The 25,814-nt window shown below is 49.9% G+C and overlaps 1 protein-coding gene across 1 annotated transcript in view; it reads right to left on the reverse strand.

Moving 5' to 3' along the window:
• Positions 1-25,814, reverse strand: part of BTBD16 (BTB domain containing 16) — a 50,135-nt gene that overhangs the window by 10,893 nt on the left and 13,428 nt on the right. The window contains exons 5-9 of the mRNA XM_043477225.1: positions 24,874-24,963; positions 23,514-23,628; positions 19,034-19,103; positions 17,955-18,085; positions 9,242-9,361 (exon numbers count right to left, since the gene is read on the reverse strand). Coding sequence (XP_043333160.1) covers positions 9,242-9,361; positions 17,955-18,085; positions 19,034-19,103; positions 23,514-23,628; positions 24,874-24,963 — 526 coding nt within the window. The remainder of the gene's footprint in view (positions 1-9,241; positions 9,362-17,954; positions 18,086-19,033; positions 19,104-23,513; positions 23,629-24,873; positions 24,964-25,814) is intronic.

A 25,814-nucleotide genomic window follows, 5' to 3' on the forward strand; every position in this document is an offset into this window, starting at 1 on the left:
CTGGTCAAGGTTGGGGGGGTTGGTCGCACCTGGATTTTCTGGGCCAAGGATGAACACACTCACCAGTCTCTTTACGTCACATAAAGCGGGGAAGCTGGCTGTGCAGTCGGAGCCCCTTCACAGGCTGTTCGGTGGAATCAAAGGCTGGCCTGGCTTCCCCCCGGTGCTGAGCTGTGTCTGTACAGACACTTTGGGGTTAGCAAGGGCATGGCAGCCCCTCCAGTGTTCTTGCCTGGAGAATCCCATGGACAGAGGAGCCTGGTGGGCTACAGTCCATGGGGTCGCAAAGAGTCAGATACGACTGAGCGACTGAGCACACACTAACGTTTCTGAGAAAAGCTTCAGGCTATGGTGTCTGACTCTTAAAGTCATTGGAAACCCTTGGAGCATGAGCCTCTTAGGGAGGATGATTCATAGTCCTTGATACTGAAAGATACACTCAGGTCAGCTCTGGGATCTGCTCACAAGGCACTGGGGACAAACCCCTCCTTCTGACCTCCTGAAAGACAGTGCCGGGGACAAGTCTCCATCAGACCAGCACAGGTTGTCACTTTAGAGCTGTGGTCAGCCATGACCTTCTCACTTCCTCCCTCCTGTCATCAGTTAGAATCATTTACCCTTCAGACTCAGAGCCCCATTAGCCCAGCACTTCAAATTTTAGCCTTTTAAATGCACACTCTAAAATTCTGACTCATGCTACAGCACAGATGAAACTTGAAGACATTATGCTAAGTGAAATAAGCCAGACACAAAAGGGCAAAAGTACTGTATGACTCCACTTCTATGAGGTTCCTGCTGCTGTTTAAAAGCTAAGTTGTGTCAGGCTCTTTGAGACCCCACGGACTGTAGCCCGCCAGGCTCCTCTGTCCGTAGGATTCTCCAGGCAAGAATACTGGAGTGGGTTGCCATTTCCTTCTCCAGGGGATCTTCTTGGCGCGGGGTTCGAACCCGTGTCTCCTGCTTGGCAGGCGGATTCTTTACCACTGAGTCAACCTGGGAAGCAGATGAGGTTGCTAAACAGTAAAATTCACAAAGACAGAGGTAGAATGCTGGTTGCCAGGGGCGGAGGGAGAGAGGAATGGGGATTTATTGCTTTATGTGTATGGAGTTTCAGTTTAGGAAGAACAAATTCAGGAGAAGGATGATGGGAACCCTTGTATGACAGTGTGAATGTACGTAATGCCCCTGAGATGTACAGGTAAAAATGGGTAAAATGGTCATTTTTATGTTGTTATGTACTTTTTACCTCAGTAAAAAAACTGGTGTTAAAAATTATTTTGTCTCTATGAGAAATGTTTGAATATTTCATATTTTAAAGTGAAGTTTGAAATACATGACCGACTTGGGGGCGATAATACAAGATGAGAAGGGGAAAGGGCTTTTTTCCAAAAGGTAACCCGGTGCAGAAGACCAGGACGCCTTCTGAAACCCAAGAAGCAGGAAATGGTCCCCTCAGCTCCCGACACCAAAGTGTGGTAAAGAAACAACAGTTCTGAATGTCGCCAGCACCACCATCACCCACCAAATGTCACTGCGATTCAGGGCGTCCTGCCAAGCGCCGTGCTGGGCCTCTGCTTTGAGTCAGAATGAACCTGCGTCAGACTGAGGAGGGAGTATTGTTAACCTGCAGTCAGTAAACAGCAGTAGTGGGACTCAGACTCATGGCTGACACCTTTCAACACACACCTCATTTATGGAATACGTTTGGCTCTGCTGCCTGGATTGTCAACTCTGTGAAGATGGGGGTTTTCATCGGTTCTGTTTACTCATATTCATGGTACCCTTTGCAGTGTCTGGCTGTCTGCCAGCTTGCAATAATGTTAAGTGAATTAACTGGATGAATGAACTGGTCCTTGCCGACCCACCAGCCTCAGTCCTACTATCCTACCCCTCCGCTTACTTCTAGGAATGCAGTTCCAGCTCAGTGCATGTGCGCGCGCGCACACACACACACACACACACACACACACACACACACACACACACACACACACACACACACACACATGCACAGACCAAGCTAGTCTATGCCAATTTTCCTAAATGCTCATGGGGTTCCGTCTGCTTATTTGTCAGGCCAAGTCCTATTGGTCATATATCGAGACCAGTCAATGTCATCTTGACTAGGAAGATGAAGACGGTCCTGACCTTTGCCCAAAGGCAAAACTGAGACTAGAAATGTTATCTAATAATGACTCTAACTGCCCTTTGCAAGGGCCTCCTGCGTTCAGACACATATTCCTTGTGTTCTCCAAAGTCTCCACTCTTATGGTTGAAGAGGACGTTTGGGGTTCACCCAGTTTGGGTGGAAGGGCTTCCCAGGTAGCTTCCCTTCCCACTTCCCAGGCGTAGTGGTGAAAAATCTTTCTGGTAATGCAAGAGAGGCAGGTTTGATGCCTGGGCTGGGAAGATCCCTTGCAGTACAAAATAGCAACCCACTCCAATATTCTTTCTTGCCTGAGAAATCCCATGGACAGAGAAGCCTGTGGGCTACAGTCCATTGGGTTGCAAAGAGTCGGACACAACTGAGTGACTGAGCAGGCACGCACAGTTTGGGTGGAAAGCCAAGAAGCCAGGTGAGGGAAGTGCAAAGGCAGTAGGGAATAGGAATCGATGATATGTAGGCACCTTGAAAAGAAGCGAGATTCAGTTTCCTGAAAGCCAAGCTAAGGGGGACGGGAGCCATGTGGTCAGAGTCAGAGAAGAAATCAAACAGGTTAGAAACGCAAAAGTCAGGACATGAGAAACCCTGACTTGAAATATATGAACCTCCCTGCATAGGGCTTAATGGAGAGACTCTGAGAGAGAACAACTTAACCACCTTCATGTCCATGACTCATGGAATACTTCCAAACGAATGTTCCAGTATAGAGATCTGAGTTTCATACCAGGGTTGCCCAGTTTTATGAACACTGCATGGTTACATGTGCAAACACCATCCATTAATCACAGGAAATGCATGGCTTCTGCCTGACCTGGCACCCAGCATTATGGTATATTTCATTCCAGATGCCTGAGGGCTGGGCCACTAGGGATACAGGGCATGGCTGGGTGGCTCTCCTTGGAGGCTCCTCTCGAGAGGTATATGTGAGAAGGTGGTGCTGGGTTTGTCAGACCAGGGTGCACACACACAGCCAGCATATGCTCTTGTTCTCTCTGCAAGAAACTGAGAGAAGGAATCTGCCCAGTGTGCAGGTGAGATCCAGGAAGACTTCCAGGAGGAGTCCTTAAGCTCTGTAAAAATTGGGTCAGATTTGGACAGGACATGGGAAGGAGGAGGAGCTTCCCTGGTGGCTCAGACGGTAAAGAATCTGCCTGCAATGCAGGAGACCTGGGTTGGGAAGATCCCCTGGAGAAATCTATGGACAGAGGCTACAGTCCATGGGGTCACAAAGAGTTGGACATAACTGAGCGACTCGCACTTTTACTTTCACTAGGAAGGAGAAGACTTAACTGCAGAGGTCAGGGAAATCTAATATTTGGGACTGGGTGGAAACTGACTTCACTGACTGCTTTCAATGACCTCCTTCTGGTGAGGTTGCTGGAATCCACCCTTGCAGTGTCTGCAAGGGACCCATTTAGGGATTAATAAAGCAGCTAAAGACAAGAATAACAGGTCTGTTCATGACTTGCCCTTAACTCTAAGATCTCAAAGTCAAAGGATGTATGTGAAGAACTAGGCACCCCAGGTCCACCCAGCTCCACCACCAATTTGCAAATGTAAGCCCCTACCCTCCCTGGCCATTCATCCCTGAATAGATTTTACAGACATACTGTTGAGTAAAAGAAGCCAGACATGAAAAGTCTATGCTCTAAGATTCTATTTATATAAAATTCAAAAGCAGCCAAGACAACCTCCTAGTCAAAGAAAGCAGGATATTGTTTACCGTGGTGTGACAGAGGTAGTGACTGAGATAAGACACATTAGGGGGCTGGTCAAGTTCTGTTTCTTGGTCTGGGTACTAGTTATGGGCTTCCTTGGTGGCTTATACAGTAAAGAATCGCCTGCAATGGAGGAGACACGGGTTCAATCCCTGGGTCGGGAAGATCCCATGGAGGAGGACATGGCAACCCATTCCAGTATTCTTGCTTGGAGAATCCCATGGACAGAGGAGCCTGGTGGGCTATAGTTCGTGGGGTTGCAAAAGTGGGAAAGAGTGAGTAACTAATCAGGTGTGTGCACTTTGCAGAAATTAATTGAGCTATTCACTTAAGGTCTGTGAACTTCACTGTATGTTTTCTATTTTGATGAAAAATATACTTTAAAAAAAGTGGAAAATTTGCCTCTGGCCCTTTTCCCATGGATGAGTCTTTACAGCTCCCCTGGACTCCTCAGATTGCTAAGTGGAATGAAATGATGACTTTTCCTCCATGGACCAATGAAGGCAACGGTTTTGATTACACTTTTTGTTTTTCTTACAAGGAAATGTTAAATTTAATTCTGGACAGCCTATTTGTTTTTCTAAATTAACTACTGCCAGGAAAACAGGCTGTGGGTGCTGAGCTGTATGCCTGTGCATGTGTATGTATGTGTGTGTGTGTGCATACAAGTGTACACACGCGTATGTTCCCTTTCTATATTGATGTATTTAGACAAAAATGAAAATAAGCTTGAAGATGTTCTTAAATACGGTGATGGGCAAATAAATTGCCCGTTTAACTTTCCACTGGTGTCCCCATTAGCGTTAGTCGCTCAGTCATGTCCAACTCTGTGACCACATGGACTGTAGCCCGCCAGGCTCCTCTGTCCATGGAATTCTCCAGGCAAGAATACTGGAGCAGGTAGCCATTCCCTTCTCCAGCATCTTACGGATCCAGAAATCGAACCCGGGTCTCCTGCATTGCAGGCAGATTCTTTACCCTCTGAGCCACCATTGGTGCCCCTGGCATAGAGAAAATGTCCAATAATTATGTTGAATGAATGAAAAAAAAATAGGTGAATAAAACAACACAAGTGAGTGAAAAAGACTTGAACATACGTCTTTATTTGCAGGTACAGTGGTGCCGAAGGAGTTAACTACTCAAATACCTTCCCTCCTAGCTCAAGACATTGCCAAGACAGATGAGCAAAGCAGTGTCTGGTCCGTTTGGCTCAGTTGCTGCTCCAAACCCTCCTTTCTGGACGCTGGGCCACCACTGGCCCAGCTGGAACCCGGAGGTGCAGCTCAGCCTCACTCTTGGCTGGTCAGACATTCAGGCAGCTAGTCCTGCCGCTGTCACGTTATGAAAGTCCCATTGCGGAGGTCCCCGTGCTGTGACGGTCCACTCTGACTGCTCTTTTAAGCCACTCTGTCATGTATATAATTTCAACAACAGATGCAACTTTAAACATGGGGCCAAACAGCCAGCTTCCTTGGTTCTCATTCCCAGGCCTGTACTGTCTCCCGAGGCCTGGTCCTCTGCCCTACCTTTCAACGCTCCTGGCGTGTCCCCATCTGGGGCCGTGGAAACTTCCCAGCCTAGCTGCTCCCTCTGTCTTCACTGGACTGTGGAGCTCAGCTCTCCTGGTGACTCAATTCTGGCCCCAGGTGACCATGGCTTCCCGCAGGCTCCCTCCTCCACCCTGGGAGCAGAGGTGCCTTCTGACAGCCCGAGCCCTCAGGCCAGCTGCTCCGAGGCTCAGCCCTGAAGATCTTCAGGCCAACACAGAGCCTGGGCACCACCAGTGCCTGCTCACATCCTGCTTTGGCATCACCAGCCTGGTGAGACAATATTTCTCGCTGAGCCTCATGAAAACCTTAGAACTCATCCTAGTCTAGTCCACCAAACAGGCCCTACGCGTCAATAAAGATGGAGGGACTTCCCTAGCGTTCCGGGGTTAAGACTCTGCTCTTATCCACTGCAAGGGGCGCGGGCTCCATCCCTGGTCGGGGAACTAAGTTCCCACATGCCGCAGGGTGTGGCCTAAATACATAAATAAATAAATAAGGAGATTTATCAGCCACCCCTCCGATTTTGAGTTGTAGCAGACATGCTGCTCTCTGAGTCTGGCATCGGCATAGAAAGACCCACTTCTCTGATGCATGTTTGATGGAATCTCATCATTCCCTAAGCTGTTACATGCTCAGCATGGTGCCCCGTAAACTGGGGTCACAATAAAGGATTACAAAGCCTCCCTTTCAAGCTGCTGATGACGTGACTGGGGAGGCAGAACGCATGTGCCCACCAAGCTGTTCATAAGGAACCAATGGGTGAGGCTCCCACGGGGTCCCCTCCACGGATGGACAGAGAAAAGGAGGCACAGTTGGCTGGAGTCAGGGTGCTGGGGAGGGTGACTGCTGATCCCTTGGCTAAGGAGTCTGGGGACTCAGTTCAGTTCAATTCAGTCACTCAGTCATGTCCAACTCTTTGTGACCCCAGGGACTGCAGCACGCCAGGCCTCCCTGTCCATCACCAACTCCCAGAGTTTACTCAAACTCATGTCCATCGAGTCGGTGATGCCATCCAACCATCTTATCCTCTGTCATCCGCTTCTCCTCCTGCCCTCAATCTTTCCCATCATCAGGGTCTTTTCAAATGAGTCAGCTCTTCGAACCAGTTGGCCAAAGTACTGGAGTTTCAGCTTCAACATCAGTCCTTCCAATGAACACCCAGGACACGCATTTGGGAGGTGACACCACTGACCAGGGAGGACCTATGGTGCTCCCATAGGTGCTCCACCCATAGGTGGGGAGTGAGCTGGGATGGGAGGTGAGCCACCGATAGTCCTAAAAATGGGCCACAGGCCTCCAAGGTGGGGGTGAGCCTGGGTGACCAGCAGGGGGAAGAGCATCTGAGGTCCAGACTGTCTCGTCTTTTCTCCCAAGGGGACACCAAGCTTGCCGGAGGGAAGGGGAGGGACTGAGGGAAGAAGGGATGCAGGGCAGGTGGGCAGGCTGACAGGACTGTCTCCCACCCTGCAGTCAGAGAATACAGCGCCAGGTAGAGGACACCATCCCGACTGCTCAGGTTGGGCGGGGAGGCCATTTGGAAACACGTGAACAGTTTCCAACAGGGAATCCCTGCAGGCTCAGGGGCCTCGGAGAAATGCACACGGAGGACTGAGGTCTGGGACCAAAATGGAATCACTGTGGATTCGGGAGGAATGGAGAAGCTATGACGGTGAGACCCACCCCCAGGCAGGAGGAAGCTTCGAGACCCCAGCTCAGGCAGGGCCAGGAATCCTCAGCTCCTTCACTTCCACTTGTTCCTCTCCCAGTAAAAAACAGTTGAAATGAATCACCCACATTCTAGCTCATTTCCTATCTCCTGGTTCTAGACGTTTCCAGTAGGAGAGCTAACCTGGTGCCAAGTAGTGACTTTTCCTGGTGTGCATGACTCACTGGAAAAAGTGCCTCTTGGGCTATTAAAAGAGTTGGGGGGGTGTGGATTTAAGACATTCGAGTTCAAAGCAAATTATATAGAAGCTAAGCAAGGACATATCATTCTGGCAATGAATACTGCTTTCTCCCAATAACGAGACAGGAAAAAATGGGCTCTTTAGTTGACGTGGTGCACTGATGTTCTAGGAAAGGATTAACTACTTCGGAACAAGGCCAACGAAACTTGGCTTAAGCAGGTCAACGTGCTGATGAATATGTGGAAGGTGTGTTTGTCTGCTAAATGCACTCGTGCAAAAGGAAAGGAATCTCCTGACTTCCTTGAACGCATCTTATCCTGCTTGGAAGCCCCCATCCCTGCTGATGTGGGGAACAGAAGGTAAGCCTGCCCATGAAGGTAAGACAGTCCATCTAGGGTAGATCCTCCCGGCGCTCTCTTTGCCCATAGGACTACCACACTCAGCAACCAGCTTAGACGATATGAGAGTATTTACAAGGTTTTAATAGAGGCTAAAAAGACACAATGGGGTCCCCAGGTGGCTCAGCAGTAAAGAATCTGCCTGCCAAGGCAGGAGACATGGGTTTGATCCCTGATCCAGGAAGATCTCCTGGAGAAGGAAATGGAAGTCCACTCCAGTATTCTTGCCTGGGAAATCCCATGGACAGAGGAGCCTGGTGGGCTACAGTCCACAGGGCACAAAGGCGTGGACAGGCCTGAGGGACTAAACAACAACAACGAGATGCAATATAGGTTACTGTTTTCACCTTCACCCCCAGCCTGTTCCTGAGCCCCATACTACCCAAGCTGACATTGCTAATGGGCTGAACAGATGGAAAACACGGGCAGAGGAGGACACGGCAGGGGAAGAAGATGCACTGCAAGGCAGTTTTTCAAGTAACTGGCTAATAGCAACACTGAACCTAGCGGCAGCCTCAGGATTGTTCTAAACACCAAACCCAGGGGTTCACTACTGAACCAGCTGCAGCATGCACAAGAGAGGAACCCTCTCATTCCAGGAATGGGAAGCGAGGCTTCTTGGCATTTGGCAAGTCTGGGTTCAAGTCAGGCTCTATCCCTTATCACATGTATGATCTCTGACAAGATAGTCATCTCCACCTCAGTTTCCTCATCTGTAAAATGGGAATAATAAAACCAGCTCCAAGTACTATGTAGATTAAATGAGATTACAAATAGAAAGTACTGATCAGAATTGCTGCATTTAGTAAGCATAATTAAATGGTGGCCATCCTAATCTGTAATAGTTATTTATTTTTAAAGTTAATTGGGGTATAGTAAAATTATCAGAATATAGTAAAATTATTATAGTTGTTTACAATGTTATGTTAGTTTCTGCAGTATAGCAAAGAGAATCATTTATATGTATACCTATATCCCCTTTTTCTGTAATTGTCATTTTTCACTGAAATGTTGAGATTTAGAATTTATAAGCTTAGAGAGTCTAAGAGACTAGATGAATGCTATGAAGTCTTTTTAAGTTCAAATGCTTTTTCATCTGCCCAGAATATTTGGAATGCTACTACCTAGTGAAACACAAGCCAGCATGCTCTGGTCTGATTTAGGTACATTTTAAGTATGAAAAACTCAAGGCCAATACAGAATGGTAATTTTCCTGAGGGAAAAAAAGTACCTTTTGTATCACGTCGTTTACTGGACACACAGCACGTGACTGTCACAGTCCTGGCACAGACGCACATAACTGTCTCATCACCCCTATGATACACTTTTTAAAGTTACCTAGTGGTGCAGAGTTATCCCATGATCTTAGATCCCATAAGAAAACTGCATTGTAAGCCCTCTGAACGATACTATGAAAAACAGTATCACTAACGCTTCCTCCATGGTATTCCAAGCAAAGAAACAGTGTATGTACAATCTGTCAATCAACACTAAGGTACATTACCTGCTGAAAAACATCAACACGGTTTCGTACATCGGAAACGTCTCAGTCTTGCTGTTGAGCTGCAGGTAGACCCACAAAAGGAGCGTTTTCAGAAGGTGAAACTCACTGAAAGTGAACAACCTGGCCAAAACAAAAGATTGAGAAGTCCACTGAGTCGCAAAAACCATGCTGTGCATGTGAAAATGAAGAGTTGAAAGTGAGTTCAGGAAGGAGGCGATGCCACCCTGAGTCTGTAGGTGGGCTCACAGAGAGGAACCAAGTCTGCGGTCACTCAGCTGGCATGGCTGGGGCTTGATCTTCAGCCAGCCTGAGGCTTCACCCACCTGCTGTGCGCTGTAAAATCATGACCATCATTGAATGAGCTCCAATCAGGAGACGGGGTTCTTAAGGTGGTTCCATAAGTCCTTTTATTAAATTCCACCCAGTAGCCCTGCAAAGTTGGGATACGTTCCTTACTTTTATAGATATGGCTTCCCTAGTGGCTCAGACAGTAAAGAATCTGCCTGCAAAGCAGGAGACCCAGGTTCAATCTGTGGGTCAGGAAGATCCCCTGGAGAAGGGCATGACAACCCACTCCAGTATTCCTGCCTGGAGAATTCCATGGACAGAGGAGTCTGGTGGGCTACAGTCCATGGGGTCGCAAAGAGTCAGATATGACTGAGTGACTAACACTTTCACTTTCACACTTTAGAGACATGGATATTACTGAGGCTGACCCTGTTTATTTAAAAATTTAACGTTTTGTTCATCATGTTAATTTTCACTGTAAAATATTGCACTAAGATACACTTTATCTCAATGGCTGAGGTTTTTGGTGTCCCTTAAACTTTGCACCCAAGGTGAATGCCTCACTGGTCATATTCCAATCCCAGGTCCAACTGAGGAATAACTTGTCCAGAGTCACACAGTTCTGAGGTCAGACCTGGGCAGAGGTCAGACCTGGGCAGGGGTCAGTTCTGCCCCAAATTGGCTGTGGAATCTCTTGCAGGCTTCTTTCCGGCCCTGCAGCTGCAACTCACTCATCTGTAATGTAGCGATTACAGGCATTGCTAAGAGGATACAGTAAGTCCCCTACATACACAAAGTTCTTTCTGAGAGCAAGCTCGGAAGTCCAGTTTGCTCCTAAGTCCAACAAACTTTTGATCCCTGGGTCAGGAAGACCCTCTGGAGAAGGGAATGGCAATCCACTCCAGTATTCTTGCCAAGAAAATTCCATGGGCCAAGGAGCCTAGCAGGTGGGCTACAGTCTGTGGGGTCGGAAAGAGTCGAACATGATTGAGCGACTAAGACTTTCACACTTTCCTACAAACTTAGCCTAGATACCCAACAAACACAATTAGCTATTTACCACTGCTTTTATGCTTGTTTCCAGACATCCTAGACTTGAAGTAAAGATACTGTACCATATACAGTACTGTACAGAATAGTACACAAAAACACGATTCCTTATGGAGGGTGCACACATGTGACAAGGTAGGCCAGGCACGGGAACTAACTTATGACTGGACATGCATGAATGCACACTCACATCTTTGAAAGCTCGAAACCTGAAGTGTGTAGGAGACTGACTGTACTATGAAGGCTGTGTGAGGTGAGTTTTTATGAGTTGTATGAGTTTCCTGTCACTGCTGTAATAAACTGCCACAAACCAAGTGGCTTAAAACAACACAAATTTGTTATTGTTCGGTCACTAATTCATTTCTGACTCTGCGACCTCACGGACTGCAGCGTGCCAGCCTCCCCTGTTCTTCAGTATCTCCTGGAGATTGCTCAAATTCATGTCCATTGAGTCGGTCATGCTATCTAACCACCTCATCCTCTGCTGCCCCCTTCTCCTTTTGCCTTCAGTCTTTCGTTCCAGGATCCCTAAGTACAAAATGAACCTCACTGGGTTTAGATCAGGGTGTGGGCGTGGCCATGCTCCTTCCTGAGGTTCTAGGGGAGAATCGTTTCTTTGTCTTTTCCAGCTCCTAGAGGCCACTGGCATGCCTTGGCTTGTGGCCCCTTCCTTCATCTTCCAGCCAGCAGCATAGCATCTTCAAAGCTCCCTCTGGTTCTGACTCTTCCTCCTCCCTCACCCACACTGAAGAGTCTGGTGAGTCCATTAGGGCCACCCAGGAAATCCAGGGTGACCTCTCCATCCCAAGGTCATCCTACTGCCACTTTAGTCTCATCTGCAAGCTTTATCCCCCTTTGCCGTGCAACCCAACGTTTTCACAGGTTCCAGGGGCTGGGTTGTCGACATCTTTGAGGGACCAATATTGAGCTGACTGGGCTTCCCTGGTGGATCAGATGGTAGAGAATTTGCCTGCAAGGCAAAAGACTAGGGTTTGATCCCTGGGTCAGGAAGATCGTCTGTAGAAGGGAATGGCAACCCACTCCAGTATCCTTGCCTGGAAAATCCCATGGACAGAGGAGCCTGGTGGGCTACAGTCTACAGGGCTGCAAAGAATCAGACACGACTGAGCAACTAACACATACACACAGACATACTGAGCTGACCACACATACCGCTTGCCTAGCACAGGGCCTGGACACAGTAATGGGCTCAGAGGACAGCAGCTCCAACTCCTAGGTGGTGGGGCTGGATCCTGGCTCCAGAGCCCACACTGTGCCTGCACCTCAACAAGAAACAAGGGAGACTCTCCTGGCGGTCCAGTGGTTAAGACTCTGTGCTTCCAATGCAGGGGGTGTGGGTTTGATCCCTGGTTGGAGAACTAAGATCCCACATATTGTGCACCACAAAAAAAAAGAGAATAAATCATGAAATAAGGGATGAGGAGAGGATGCTGCTGCCCATGAAGTCAGCTCTGTAAAGGATGCTTCCCAAACAGCTCCTCTCACAGCCTCTGACTTAGTTCTCCAAGGAGTCATTGCAACGTTTCTTAAACCCATTGATGTTTCCTGTCTCTGACCATGGAGATGTACCCTGGCTTCAAAATGTATCACAGCCTCTTCACCCACCACTTCAGCGGTCATGGTGGGTGGAAGCCAAGCTGAGTCGTGACTCCAAGGGCAGCAGGAATGTCACCTTCCCACCTCTCCCACTATTTCTGGATGCAGTAGAACGGTCTCTTTCCTATTCTTTATTTTTAGGCACCTACAGACGCATGGGCTTTGACTATGGCCAGACAGGACTGAATCTGTCACTGTCTGGGCGATAACGGTGAGACAGGAGTGGAGAGCTCATAGAACCTCCTGGAGCGAGGTTCCCAGAAAGAACTCTGCCAGGACTCCATCCACTGCTGGGCTGGGGAGCCCGTCTTCTATTGCAGAACCCATGCTTGAGGTCCCCATGCCCAGAAAGTTATTTGAGACCTTACTAAAGAGGGGTTTACCAACATAAGGGGAGTAATCAAGAACTCCACAGATAAGTACCCTGGTTACAATTTATGATGATGGATAATTGTTGAAATAAACTCCTCGGTTTTTAGGCCAAGTATCAGTTGCTGTTTAGTCACCAAGTTGTACCCAACTCTTTAGCGACCCTATGGACTGTAGCCTACCAGGTTCCTCTGTTCACGGGATTTCCCAGGCAAGAATACTGAAGTGGGTTGCCATTTCCTCCTCCAGGGGATCTTCCTGACCCAAGGATCAGACCTGTGTCTCCTGCACTGGCAAGCAGATTCTTTACCGCTGAATCACCTGGGAAACCCAAGTATCGGTTGGGTTTACACTAGGATGAAATCCAAGCATCACCCTAACATATTAGTTCCTACAGGAAATAATCAACTGAAGACATTCAAACATATTTTCATTTACCTAAGAGTTCTGACAATCTGAATCAAGATGGAACTCACAGAGATCCTAAACTTCCCTCCAATATAGGTGAACATCTGAGTTGCTCTATATGTGTTTACAGGGGCTCACAAATGGCCACTGGGATGTAATGGGTGTAAAAGTGCCTTTAACAAGACATTGTCCTCTATTTTGTGTGTGTTAGAAAACTATACATAAACAATAAATGTCTCCTTCCAAATATAGGCCACAAGGAAAGCCGTGCCCAATTGAACAAGAAGATATGAACAAGGTTACCCATTGCAGCACTGACTGTCCTAGCAAAAAAGGAAGCCAAACCAAACAAAAAGACATTAGGAAGCGAATGAAAAAACTTGCTGTCTGTTCATCTACTGGAGCCTCATACAACTAAAATTAAAAACGCTGATTAAGTACAAATATATCAACATGGAAACAGATCGCCAGTCCAGGTTGGATGCATGAGACAAGCGCTTGGGGCTGGTGCACTGGGATGACCCAGAGGGATGGGATGGGGAGGGAGGAGGGAGGGGGGGTCAGGATGGGGAACACATGTAAATCCATGACTGATTCATGTCAATGTATGGCAAAAACCACTACAATATTGTAAAGTAATTAGCCTCCAACTAATAAAAATAAATGGAAAAAAAAATATCAACATGGAGAGAATAAGTCACATGATGTTCGTGAATAGTAGCAGAATGTCACAATCACTATGAGAAATTTAAACCTTTGCAAAACCGTATTGTGCATAATTTTTGCATGTACATATATGTAGCAAGCATGTAATCTCATGGGTTGGATGCACACAAATCCACAACAGTGGCTTGGTTGACTTTAGGGAAGGGAGGAAGACAAGAGGAAAGATGAAAAATAGGGCTGTGAGGTGGGGGGAGGGCTGGGGAAGGGGACTGCTGCTTTGTTGGATGTTTTATTTCCCAATTTATGACAAAATTTTACCATGTGTTCATTTGAGGAGATGGACCCAATTGTATTCTGTATTATTCTCCTACCTTTGTAACTTTTTTTAATAACAAAAAATATGACCATCCATGTGCCTGACCATAAATAAGGAATAAGAAGGTTTGGAGCAGAGCACATCAGTGAACTGATAATAACCATGGGTGTTGAGGCCACTCAGACCTGGGTTCAAATTTCAACTCTCTTTTTGCATGGGGGGAGCAATCCTTTTCTGTGATCTCCATTCTGCAGGGGAAAACCACAAGGAACACCCCCTAAAGGGGTTGCTGTAGGAATGAGACCTGATTGCCCACTCAGAGCATTCCATACACCCCAGTGCTTCATAACTGGTAGGTGGTGGTATTATTAGCCAGAGAAGCGTTGCTGTTCAGTCGCTCAGTTGTGTCCAACTTCTTGCGACCTCATGAACTGCAGCACGCCAGGCTTCCCTGTCCCTCACTATCTCCTGGAGCTTGCTCAAACCCATGTCCATCGAGTCGGTGATGCCATCCACCCATCTCACCCTCTGTCGTCCCCTCTCCTCCCGCCCTCAGTCTTCCCCAGCATCAGGGGCTTTTCTAATGAGTCGGGTTTTCACACCAGGTGCTGAGCTTCAGCTTCAGCATCAGTCCTTCCAATGAATAGCTTTAGGAAATTCTACATTTGAGAGGGAAGCCCATCGGTGCTGCAGATGCCGTAGAGGACGCGGTGGCTGTTCTCAGGAATTCCTGAGCCCTGGAGACTCCTTGTATCACAGACAGAAGTCAGGGAGGGAGACATGTCCCCCCTGGTTGCAGGGCAGCCTTTTGTGCAGCTAGAACTAGAGAGATAACCCTCTGAATTCTCCACCCTCCTAAGTCAACACGGACACTGGCTTCCAGAAAAACAGAATTTGGAATGAAGCTTCCATAATATTAGAGTGAGTGAAACAGGGTCACTGAGTGATGACCTCTAAAAAGGAAATTAACTGAAAACCAGAGGCCCAGGAGGTCAGGAAAACCATGTGTGTTTTATTGAAGGGCATTTACAAGATGGAAAGAAAACCCAAAGGAAGATGAAGTCAAAGGGACTTTGGGGAAGGTGAATAGCCTCGAAATTGAAACATCTGCTGAGATGGACGTCGTTTCCAACCCAAACACCATGACCACAAGACTGGGATGGGCCACAATCTACGCTAAGTGGGGCCAAGAGACTCTCCACCCCTGACCCCGGGCTGACCTTTCCACAGCTGCTGTGGGGCCATGTGACTTCCCAGGACAGTGCAGATCTTGCTGAGCTCCGGCTGTTGGGAAACCTGGCTTCTGCTACACACGAGGAGACGGTGCAGTCACGAAGCTGGGGGCCTGGACCTTGGAGCCTGGAGCCCCGAGCTCCAGCCCTGTCTTTTATTATCCCTCCTATCTTAGCTAAAATAATTGGACCTACTGCATAGGGTTGTGGGGATTAAAAGGGCCACCACACACAGCACAGCACAGCACACACCCAGAAGCGCTCAGTGAAAGTTAACTCGCCCAAAGGTCTCTTCTTAACCAGGTGTGGTCTGTGGTGCCAAGCCCACCAGACACTCAGATGAGAAGCCCGAGCCTGGTAAATTTCTAACCATGACCCCAGGCACTGGGTGTGGCCTGGGCCCCTCTTTCTGGCCCTCTGTTCCCCATCTCCCTCCTCCAGCTTTAAGGCAGGACATCAGCTTGAAGGATGCCCAGCTTTAAGGACAGCAACCAGGCAGGAAGAGTTCACCTAGGAAGATAAGATGTGGGCACGAGGTCTGGGAGCTGAGAGTGTGGGCCTTCCAGGGCACACGAGCTGATGACATGCCCGAGGTCATGCAGGCCGCCCCCCACCCTGCCTCTGCCCGGAGAGCCTGGCACCGTCGGTGCTGACAGCCACCTCCTGGGGAGGGGCCGAGGAGCAGGACCCAGTTTCCACATCAGTCATGTCTCCCCAAGCCTGTGAGTCTAGACGCTCGACACGTAATGTTCTTGACCTCTTTTCCTGCCCAGCCAGCGTTTTCTAGGGCCTATGCCATCGCTACCATGCTGGCTGTGGTCAGACATTTTTTTCCCCTTTCTTGGTTAAATGCTACCAGTGGGGGAGGGACAGCTCAGACTTTCCAAGGGACGGACAGTGTTACGAAAAGTCTGAGGGCTGCCCTGTTTATCTTTTCTTCAAGGGTTGCACAACCTTTGCTCTATGGAGGGTGGAGAGCACACGCTTCTGGACAGGCCATGGACAGCCAGGGAAAAATGATCATGGGAACCCACCCAGGGCCTGGGGATGCCATTAGGACGCAAGTTCCCGAGGTAATGTTATTTAATATGTGGTCCTAATCAGATCCTGCACTGGAGGAAAAAGGATGCTATGAAGGTTAGTGTTGAGTAAAAGATCTTAAGGTATTACATCAGTGTCAAATTTCCTCAAGTTGTTAACTGCCTCGTGATTATATTAGAAAAATTCTCTTTATTGTGAAACACTGACGTATTCAGGGACTAGGGAACATGATGTATGTAACTTGTCCTCCAAGGATTAAAAAATGCTTGCTAATAAACACACAGAGATGCAAATGATAAAGTAAACAGGGCAGAGACTGGATCAAACAGGGTAAAAGGTGCTGAGATAGCCTTTGCACTATTCTTGTTATCTAATTCGTTTGAAACTATTTTCAAGTAAAATATATTTTTAAACACTAATAAAAACTAAAGCGCCTTTGGCTTAGGAACTTCACTTCTAGGAATTCAATGTGGGAAAATAATCTGAGATGAAAATAAATATATATCAAAGAATGTCACCAAAGTGCTATTTATATCAGTGAAACATTGGAAATAACCTAAAAGGCCAAGCATTGGCTGGAGTCTAAGGAAAGCCTTGTGGTGGTCACGTGGATAAGACAGAAGCCGAACTGGCAGAGCTAAAGACCTTTGGGTTAGAGATTCGATTGGAAGAGGGTTAAGAGCAGGCACGAGCCTGGGTTAGCGGGCCCTGCGCTGATCCGGGTGGGAGGTGTGGACCTTTGGCCTCTGGCTGGTGCCCACACAGAAGCCCACAGAGATGTGTTGCTCTTGCAGGGAGGATGAAGTGGTGACCAGAAGGATTCCCAAGGGCATGACAGCTGGCTGAGGAACACCGGGCAAGGGGTGCAATAAAGGACAAGGGCACCAAACGTTAGGTCTTAGCCTTAACTGTCAGAGAGGTCATACAGGCAGTGGAATGCCTGGGTCTAGAGCTGTTAATGTTTCCCTTGTGGCTCAGCTGGTAAAGAATCCACCTGCAATGTGGGAGACCTGGGTTCGATCCCTGGGTTGGGAAGATCCTTGGAGAAGGGAAAGGCTACCCACTCCAGTATTCTGGCTGGGAAATTCCACGGACTGTGACTTTCATTCACTCACTCAGAGCTGTTAAGGGGAGGGGCCAGGGCGGGAGACAGAAACTGATTTAGGGCTAAGAGCTTTTTTTTTTTTTCTCCTTTTCCCTAGTTTCCAAATTTTCCATGATGCATGTGTCTTAATATTGACAGAATTTTAAAAATTATTTATGCAATCACTTAATTCATTACCGGGTGGGTGAGACAGACAGAATCTGCCTGCAATGCAGGAGACCCAGGTTCCATCCCTGGGTCGGGAAGATCCCCTGCAGAAGGGAAAGGCTACCCACTCCAGTATTCATGTCTGGAAAATCCCATGGACAGAGGAGCCTGGCAGGCTGTGGTCCATGGGGTCACAAAGAGCTGGACACGACTGAGTGACTAACATTTTCACTTTCACAGTGAAACAGCGGGCACCCCAAGGATCCCTACTCTACCCTTCCCCGTTTTGGCCCCTCCAGAGGCCGGGCTGTCCAGGAGGCTGGCACATTTGGGATGGAGGGAGCGCTGCACATTGGCAATGTCCAGCAGCGGTGTGAGTTCGGCACTCCCCACCCCATCCATCCACCCTACCCATCCCCTCCTCCCATCCCCAGCCCCCACCCCAGAGGCACCTGCCTGAGAGCCCGCTCTGACCTGGGGGACTTCAGCACCTTGTGGAGCAGCTCCTTTGGGATTTTCCGGAGGTGGATCTGTGTCCCCAGAAGAGGGACCAAGTTCATCTCCATCCATTTCTCACAGGCGGTGGTGAGGGGCTCTTCCTTGTACTGAGAAGACAGGAAAACCCCATTGAGAAAGGAATCTCTGGGACTTACCCTGGTGGTCCAATGGTTGGGAGTCTGCATTTCCACTACAGAGGGTGTGGGTTCGATCCCTGGCCGGGGAACTAAGATTCCACCCACCCTAGTAAGGGTGCAGGCGGAAAAAAAAAATTTTTTTTTAAGGTAGAAAGGAGTCCCTGGTGTTTCAGCGCCCTCTGCTGGAACGTGACGGTACAACAAGCGTGCTCTTAGAAGGGCCGCGCTGCAGCCCTGCGCAAACCTCTCCAAAACACATGCACTGATAACATTTTCTGAGTGTTTGCGATGCTCAAGGGGCTGCACTAGCTTGAGTCAAATCCACCCTGCTACCCTATGAGGTTGGTTCATCATTATTCCTATTTCGCCAATGGAAAATCTGAGGCTCCAACATCCCTGCTCTTGCCTGAGGTCATACAACTAGTTAAGCGGTCTGACCTACTTAAGTGGGCTTGCATGCTGAAATGCAACTAGTTACATGGGCTTGTATGCCAAAATCTCTGGACTGAGGTCTGTGACTGATCACAGAAGCTCCACCGGCCTTGGGTCTCACTTTTCTCCTCTGATAATGAGTTAGGATACATCATTCCTTGCCAACCCTGACACACTGCCTGGGCCCAGAGGAGATGCATTTCCCTCAGCTCCACCAAGAATGTCCTGGAACGTTGTCTGCTGTTTTGGTGAGAAAGGCTGTCCTTTTTCCCGCCCTCTTCCCCAATTAAAGCTTTTCTGTTTGGGGGGATGTTAAAATATCCTTTTAAAGATAAAATGGTTTGTTTAAATTGTTCACTTGGCAAAATAAAAGGTGGGCACTGTTAGGTTGGTACCATCAGACAGATTTCTTGGAGCTGAAATCCCAGAGTCTGGGTACTCTTAAGGGTCCCCAAGATGCTGTGTGCCCGCCCAGGTTGTTCTCACCTTGCAGCCGGCCAGGTAGAAGTTTTTGATGGTGCTTGGCGTGAGTCCACTCATCATGATGGTCACACACCTGCAGAGAGAGAACACTGTTCCTGGAGGCCCCAGGCTGCTTTCAGGAAAGTGAGCAGCCCCAGAGGTTTTACTCAACTCCCATGCCGGCAGCTGAGTCCTTTCATGGAAGGGAAGGGAAGGAGCCTTATTTTAAGGTTGTGGACATAGGGCTGGAGGGCAAGACCAGCAAGGCTTGTTGCAAAGAGCTCTGGGCTGAGGGAGGTGAGCTCTGAGATCAAATCTTTCCAAAGAAAAGAGAGTAGCTTTGGCTCTCATGAAAGGTATTACTATTTAGAGATTAAGCACCTAAAAGTGCCTTATTGTTGTTGTTTGGTTGCTAAGTCATGTCCGACTCTTTGCATCCCCATAGAGTGTAGCCCACCAGCTCCTCTGTCCATGGGATTTCCCAGGCAAGAATACTGGAGTGGGTTGCCATTTCCTTCTCCAGGGGATCTTCCCAACCAAGGGATCAAACCCTCAGCTCCTGCATTGACAGAAGAATTTTTTACCGCTGAGCCAAAGGGAAGCTGAAAAGTGCCTTGCTAGGTTTTAATTTCAGCCAGGATGACATTTGGTTGCTTCCTGCTGAAGGCAAGTTTTTCCTGTATAGACCATTGCCGAGCTTCTTAGAGGGGCCTCCAGTCCTATTTCCTCTCAAAAAGCAACTTTCTGATGAAAATCTCTGTCCTTTTCACACCTAGGCCTCATTTACTTGCTGTTGTTCAGTCGCTCAGTCAAGTCCAACTCCTTTCAACCCCATGGACTGTAGCATGCCAGGCTTCCCTGTCCTTCAGCATCTCCCTGGAGTTTGCTCAAACTCATGTCCCTTGAGTCGACAATGCTATCACAACCATCTCATCCTCTGTGGTCCCCTTCTCCTCCTTCCCTCAATCAATCCCAGCATCAGGGTCTTTTCCAGTGAGTCGACTCTCCGCATCAGGTGGCCAAAGTCTGATTTACTTGGTACATTTATTTATCAAGGATCTGTTTACTGAGCACTTACTGTGTGCCAGGCACCCTTCGAGGCACTTGGGTTACGAAGAACAAAGCCAGTGGGCCCAGCACACGTTGAGTAAACATACAGACAGGCGACCACATTATGACAGCTGCATCCCAAAGCCGAGAAGGAGCAGAGGCTCTGGTCACTCTCCCCTCCCAAGCCTCAGGCTCTCCTCTGCTGGCAAAACCACATAGAACCTGCTCCTATGGCCTTCAAGGTCTGCACGACCTGCAGTCACCCTAACCGCCCCACCCACCTTTCCCATCATCTTTCCATGCCCCTCCCCGACTCCAGCCACATTGATTCTCAGTGACCAAGCAGTTCCAGTTTCTACGCTCTCATCAGCGCGAAGCCCCCCTTTCTCACACCCTTGACAGCTGGACTCCTCCCAGGCTCAGCTCAAGTACCACCTCCCTTTGGAAGTCTCCCTGATTGCTTCTCCCTGCGTTCCCTTTGCTCTGATTGCCACGCCCTCGTTCGGCCTGGGGCTTCTGCCTCCTTGAAGCTACAGACTGCCAGGCAGCAGCCCTCCCAGCATACATCCATCCCAAGAGTCTCCTCTGCGGCAGCCTCTGTAGCAGGTTCTGGAAATACCTGTCATCTGCAAGGCTCCTCCCCTCCTGGGGCTCCTGGGCTCGCCGTGAGCTGATCTCACAGATCAGCGAGGGGAAACCAGGTGTGAGAGGGGCCCCATCCCTCACCACGCATGGTGTTCTTCAGGTGCTGGCTTTGCCAGGGGAGATGCGCAGACAGAATTAGCTGGGTTTGAAGCTGGGATGCAGAAATCAGTGCTCCTCACACCTTCCCCCATGGTCCCCCTCCTCACCATGAGACTCCCTGGCTGGGTGGGCTCGGAATGATCAGACTTCCCAGATCGGAGGACAGAGCAAGTTCTGGGGCCACACAGGCCAGCTTCCTCCAGACTCAGAGAGGCTGGGGATTTCCACTTCCAGAAGGTCCAGCGGCACCAGGTAGGTGCTCAAAGATGGGACTTCAGCCTTTCATGGAGGCATGGAAATGTCCTTCCAGCCCTGCGAGCCTGGAGGGACCCAAGTGACCCTTTGGGAGGGTGTGTGTGTGTGTGTGTGTGTGTGTGTGTGTGTGTGTGCAGGTAACAACCAGTAACTATGATCCTAGCTGTGTCAAAGCAGACACTGGTGCACACTTATGTGTGCATCTAAGAAGTAGTGCCCTGTATAATCCACACACACACACACACACACACACACACACACACTTCATCCCCTGAAGATGGGCAGCCTCGGGTGTGGGTGATTCAGACAGCGGCCATCCAGTGGTTTCGCACTGGCAGGGATCTCAGCCAAGATGACCTCTGAGAGCCCATCGAGCGCACCTGGGGTGGTGATGCTATCAGAGTGACCTGGGGGACTTCTGCTCACCCACGGACACACACTCACTTGTGCATGCACACTGAGGCTTGCACTGCCACATCCCTGCCAGCCACACCGTCAACCTCTTGAAGGCAGGCGAGACCCACCCCAGCTGGGAGTCAGGCCCGCCTGGCTCTGAGCTGGGATCCCAGCCCCACCACAGTTATCTGCAGCATCTCAGGGCAGGCCCGTGAGCCCCAGGCGGGCCCAGGTTTGCCTATCAGCGGAATGATAGTCTTGGCTCAGTATCCGGAGCCCTCCCTGCTCAGGCATTCAAGACAAGGCATGTGGAGGAAGAAGGAAAGGATGAACCTTTTATTCTTGACTCTGCCCCAGATAAGCCAGTGCCAGGGCTCCAGAAGGACCACAGGGTTTGATTCTGGCTCCTGGTACGGCAGCCGAGGCTCACAGACAGGAGGTGGCCGGAGGGAAGCTGGCCTTCAGGTTTGGGGTCAGAGATATCTTCCTGCATGGCACCAGTCACTCAGAAACGCCCGTGTACAGAAGCTGTGATTTTGTAGTGATCTGACATGTCACTAGGCCATGTGCAGCTGAAGTCATGTGATTCACAACGGCAGGGGAGCGGGGATTCTCAGGAAAACCCAGACTTTCCCCCATCACCCACAGGGTCAAGGTCAGATGCCTTGGTTCTCCTTGAGACTCTCCACACCTGTCCCTGCCTATGACGGCTGACCTCCCACCTCCCAGCTGCCCGCCAGTCTGGCCAGGCCGACACGCTGGAGTCCCTTGTCTGCGTGTCCTCGGCGGCCACAACCAGACCTCTGACAGCCTGCATCCCTGGGTTCAAGCGGCACTGCATCGCCAACGAGGCTTCAAGATGCTCTAGACTGAGGATCTGGCCAGTTATTTCAGGTGACCCCAGAAATGAGGCATTGACTCAAAAAAAAAAAAAAAGAAAGAAAGAAAATCTGTGGGATTGAATCTGGCTAGGTGAATTCTATTAGAAGTGAGTTGAAGGTCCTGGGAAGAGACCCTGACCCTGCCTTTTACAGAGCTGCTGATGTCCTCTGTAGGCTAGGATGGGAAGTCCATTCATTCATTCCCTCAAATGAAGAAACGGAAGCTTACGGTGGTGAAACAAGCCAGGCAAAGCACCCCTGCCCTAGATCTCCTGTCTACTGAATTGCATCAGGAAGTAAGAAATCAAAGAGCTGTAAGAAACCACCCCTGTGTTCAGGATGTGAGCACACATCCGTGGAAAATCCCCAGAGAAGGGATAGAATAGTCGAGAAAAATTAATCCCATCAATGCTTTTCCATTTGGGTCACCTACCTTTCATAAGCATTGATGGAATGTAGGATTATTAGACAATACAAAAAAAAAAAGTGTGAAGAGCCAACTCGTTGGAAAAGACCCTGATGCTAGGAAAGATTGAGGATAAAAGGAGAAAGAGGCAGCAGAGGATGAGATGGTTGGATGGCTTCACTGACGCAATGGACATGAGCTTGAGCAAACCCCAGGAGATAGTGAAGGACAGGGAAGCCTGGCATGCTGCAGCCCATGCGGTTGCAGAGTCTGACACGATTGAGTGATTGAACAACAACAAAAAAAGCGGGGGAGTTCTAAGAAATGCTCCTCCAAACTGCAGGTGCCAATTTCACTTGAAATTAATTTTATATAAACAGAATTTTCCATTTGCGAATCCCCCACCTTTCACACCACCCCACTTCACTCCTTCCCGATGTCTCAGAGACAGTTGGACAGGAGCTTCAGAGGAAGGGACCCTGCCCATCGGATACCCACTGCCTCTCTGGTGTCCTGGAGAAGCCCATGAAGTTGTTCTTAAAGGAACACACTCGTGAATGAAGGTGTGGTTGAATCAACGGCTGAGCCAAGTCCATCTGGCCCAGGGCCATTGAGGCGAGGGGGAGCGGGAAGGGTCGGGGCCACAAATGAGAGAATGACGTCACCACCTCTTCTGAGTAAACCGGAACAGGAAACATTAAGGGGGCAGGTTCTGGGTCCCTTCCGGCCCTCGGGGTCCTGGCTGCTCTACCAGGAGGCTGGGCGGCCTTACCTTTGAAACAGGCTGCTGAACTGGAGGATGTGAGCGGCGGCCAGCACGCCCAGCACGTCATCCAGGCACATCTTCACCTCGCGCATGTAGAGGTTCTTCAGGGCCGTGGCGAAGGCTAGGGAGGCAGCGTCCGAGGGCCAGCCATCAGCCTGGGGGCTCTGCAGCCCCGTGTCCCCCACGTCCAGGTGCCCACCCCCCACCCTTCACCACCAGCGTGCTGGAAGAGTGTCCCGAGCTGGGGACAGGCGAGATGCAGCAGGCAAAATGCACCCACGCTGACCTGGGTGCAGACGCTGCCCAGGCTCCCGGCCCCCAAAGCAGCTGAGGATGAAGCTAAAGAAAACAGGGGTCTTATGAAAAATCTTCTGTGAGTCTGGGCCTCGGGGCTTCTGTCCTAACCTGGGGTCCACGGCCTGGGCAGGGAGGTGGTCACCCCCCAACATGTGCCCAAGAAGGCATGCTTTGTTTTCTCTGGAGATGACATACTTAACAGCAGGTTGTCCTCAGATTGTCCGACTCTTTGTGACCCCACGGACTGTAGCCTACCAGGCTCCTCCATCCATGGGATGTTCCAGGCAAGAGTACTGGAGTGGGTTGCCATTTCCTTCTCCAGACGATCTTCCTGACCTAGGGATCAAACCCCGGTCTCCCGCATTGCAGTCAGATGCTTTACTGTCTGAGCCACCAGGAAGCCTTCCTCAGTCTGGGGTCTTCAAAAAGATTAAGGACCCCTGGGCAGAGCCAGGATAATGTGCTAGTCCCCAGCTAGGGGCAGACGGACCCGGCTTATTCCAAGTCCTGCCTGATCCCAAATAGCGCTGGAGTGCGCTCCGGGCACTCCGAGGACAACCAGCCCCATCGAGGCTGGATGATTTCCTGAGGGCACGTGACGGGACACTGTATTAACGCCTGTTAATAGGGGTCTTTCTAGGTGGCCAGGATAGGAGGGGGAGGGGCTGAGCCCAAGGAAGCCCTCTGGGCTGCTGGCAGGCAGCCAGGAAGGGGCCTTGGGGAGAAGGGGGCGGGGGGGGGGCGGGTGGGCGATGCCTAGGGCAAGGGTGGGCCTGAGAGCGTTGCCTGGGCGCCTGGGCCCAGAAGGGCAGTGACATCATCCCTCCCGGGTCCATCTGGGAAGCCTGCTTCTGGCTCTTTACAAGGATGAGCACCTCTCTTTAGCAGAATTCCCCACTTCTTTCATTCCCCCAGGTTGTCCCAGCCTCCTTCCCGCCTCCCTGCGCCTCTGAGCTGTGTTTCCTAAGGAAGCACTGCACACTGTGTGTGGCATTTTGTTCGCTTTTCAAATCTGAGAGGGCTGCTTGTTCAACGACCTTCTCAGAACGCGGGGACAGGGGCACGTTACCAGCTTTGGTGACCAGAGGGTCATTGATCTTCAAGGAGAGGATCACCTTCTTCACGGGGCGCTGTTCTCGGCTCCTCCCGGGCCGCTGGGCTAGGGAGGGAAACGGGACCAGGGTGCACAGGTGTGCCAGCCACAGCGCCGGGCACAGCGTGAGGCTGCAGGGCCCTGAGCACGACCCTGACCTTGGCGTGGGTCACGTGCTTCGCTTATCTTTGCTTGCTTGTTTGTGTCAGTGCATGCGTGGTTGAAATGATTATTTACTTTGAAATAGTTGAAGACTCGTAAGAAGTTGCAAAAACAGTACAGTTATCATGTCCCCGGGGGCCGACTTTTCCCAATGATCGGACACAGCTACTGTGACTGTCAAGACTGGGACATTCACGGTCACACTGACGCCGGCCCTTCCCGCAGCCTGAGGGCTTCCCAGGTGGTTCAGTGGTAAAGATTCCCCTTCAATACAGGAGGCGCAGAGACAGAGGTTTGATCCCTGGGTCAGGAAGATTCTCTGGAGGAGGAAATGGCAACCCACTCCAGTATTCTTGCCTGGAGAATTCCATGGGCTACAGTCCATAGGGTTGCAAAGAGTCAGACATGACTGAAGCGACTTAGCATGCATGTACGCACTGAAAATCTTGGAGACATGAGTCCCAGGGCCTGATGCAACTGGTGGTGCTTGCAGGGGAGACATTGGGAAGTTGTGACAGTTCGACCACTGAAGTCTCATTCCTGCACCTGCCCTGATGTCCCCCAGTCGGGCCCAGCCTCTAGCAGGAGGCTGCAATTAGAACAGCTGTCTTAGGAGGGCCACATCTTTCAAGTGAGCCTATTCTATGTCTTGTGTGTGTGTGTGTTTGGGCCACACCATGTGGCCTTAGTTCCCCAACCAGGGATTGAACCTGTGCCCCTGCAATGGAAGCTTGGAGTCTTAACCACTGGACTGC

This window comes from Cervus canadensis, chromosome 8, assembly GCF_019320065.1.
Source record: "Cervus canadensis isolate Bull #8, Minnesota chromosome 8, ASM1932006v1, whole genome shotgun sequence".
Classification (NCBI taxonomy): Eukaryota; Metazoa; Chordata; class Mammalia; order Artiodactyla; family Cervidae; genus Cervus; species Cervus canadensis.